The following is a 1795-nucleotide window of genomic DNA, read 5'->3' on the forward strand; positions in this document are numbered from 1 at the left end:
CCCTCCCCCCAGGTCAGGGGTCACAGGCCTCACTGCTCGGCCCGGAGCGTCTCCAGCTGGGCCGTCAGGGGAGCTGGGCCCTTCCGGCCTGGGAGAGCGAGGCTGGCCCCGCCTGGAAGGCCTGGGAGTGGGCCTCATTTGTGCCTTGGGGCCCCTCCTCAGCCCCCACCCCCGGGGGTGATGACGAGCCCAGCTTGTCTTAGTCTCGGATGGGTTGCTCAGCACCTGCTCTGCAGGGTGCCTGCTGGATGCACGCTGGGGTGAGACGGTCGGAGGTGTGCCCGGGCCCCCGAGGACACAGCTCAGGGCAGGACAGGGCAGCTCAGGGCCGGCGTGTAGGTCCAGCCCTGGACTGTCTCCTCAGCGACGATGGTCTGGTGTCCAGAGGGCACTGCTGGCTGACGGGCCTGAGGTCAGCCTTGGAGGCTGCGTGTGGTCAGGGGGCGATCAGGGAGGGAGAACGAAGGTGGAAAGGCTGACGGGAGATGGGCGGGGAGGGGGCGGCCCGGGGCTGGGGGGCAGCCTCTGTGGGGAGCGGCCACCAGGCAGCGGGCCAGGGTCTGCGTGCGGCCGGTTCAGGCGGCAGAGGTTTGGAGCCGGAGCCCGAGCCCCCAGGCCACGCAGGGTCTGCCCCGCTGCCACCTGTGACCGTGGGTGCCAGGTTCACGCCACCCTCACCCAGTCCAAAGCTGGCAGGGGTGCCAGGCGGTGGGCATGGGGCAGGGGTGCCAGGCGGTGGGCATGGGGCCGTGGGGAGGGTCCCAGGGGAACGGCTGCCTGTCCTCGGGGCCCGGAGCCCCAGATGAGGGATACTGCTCTGGGGAGGGCGTGGGGCTCCGGGGTGTGCAGGCCGGGGCACCAGGAGCAGCAGCCCGGGCGTGTGTGTGTCTGTCCATCCACGGCGGCCTGAGGACGGGGCTCGGACCTCTGGCCCTCCGGGCTCAGCACAGCCCTGGACGAGAAGTGGGTGATTAGACATGAGAGGGGCGGACTCCCGCGGGGCCCTGCACGAACTCGGCAGGCAGGCGGGCACTGGTAGGGGGCAGTTTAGTGACTGAGGGTGTCGGGGCAGTTCAGAGAGGACCGTGCATCCCAGTCCAGTGTTGACTTTGGACGCTTATCCCCGACGCCAGACCTGCCGTTCCCGGCTCCCAGAGCCCGGCACTCGGTGGCGGCTCCACCCACCAGTTCTCCTCTTCAGCCATGGGTGTCCACCCGCCCCGGCCCTCCCCTCCGTGGGTCTGCTCCCCAGTTCATGGCCTTGAGACCAAGCCCGCCTGCCTTTGGCGCCCGCGTCTCCTCCAGGGGCCCCTGTCTCTCTGTGCTTCCCCACGTGCCCTCCCGGGGACCCTGCAGAGCTCTGCCCTCGGGGTCCAGGCCTGCTCCTCTCCGCTCTCACCCCCACCCCCAGCCTGCTGGCTCTCCTTCCCAAGGATGGAAGAGACGGGAGGGGGTCCCCGGGGTCCCCGGCTGCGTCCTTCTGGCCCCAGCCTTCTTGTCTGGCTGCCGGAGGGCGTCCTGGGGTCTCCCTGATGCCTGTGTTGTCCCCCAGGGGTTTCCATAACAACAACATCAGGGCCATCCCAGAGAAGGCCTTCCTGGGGAACCCTCTGCTGCAGACCATGTGAGCCCTCGCTCCCCTTGGGGGTGGGCGTGGTTGGCGCGTGGGATGGGGGGTGCTCCCCATGTGCTGGTCCCGGTCTTGGGGGCAACAGGGCGGGCGGAGGGAGCGGACATGTGCCTCGCCTGCTGGGAGGGCAGCGAAGATCTTGTCTGTCCTGCAGACACTTCTATG

General features: G+C 69.6%; 1 protein-coding gene across 1 annotated transcript in view; it reads left to right on the forward strand.

Moving 5' to 3' along the window:
- LGR6 (leucine-rich repeat containing G protein-coupled receptor 6) overlaps nucleotides 1-1795 on the forward strand; it is a 75595-nt gene that overhangs the window by 61131 nt on the left and 12669 nt on the right. Inside the window, exon 9 of the mRNA XM_010831120.1 lies at nucleotides 1491-1624. Coding sequence (XP_010829422.1) covers nucleotides 1491-1624 — 134 coding nt within the window. The remainder of the gene's footprint in view (nucleotides 1-1490; nucleotides 1625-1795) is intronic.

Source organism: Bison bison, unplaced genomic scaffold (genome assembly GCF_000754665.1).
Source record: "Bison bison bison isolate TAMUID 2011002044 unplaced genomic scaffold, Bison_UMD1.0 scf7180017864524, whole genome shotgun sequence".
In the NCBI taxonomy this organism is placed as follows: Eukaryota; Metazoa; Chordata; class Mammalia; order Artiodactyla; family Bovidae; genus Bison; species Bison bison.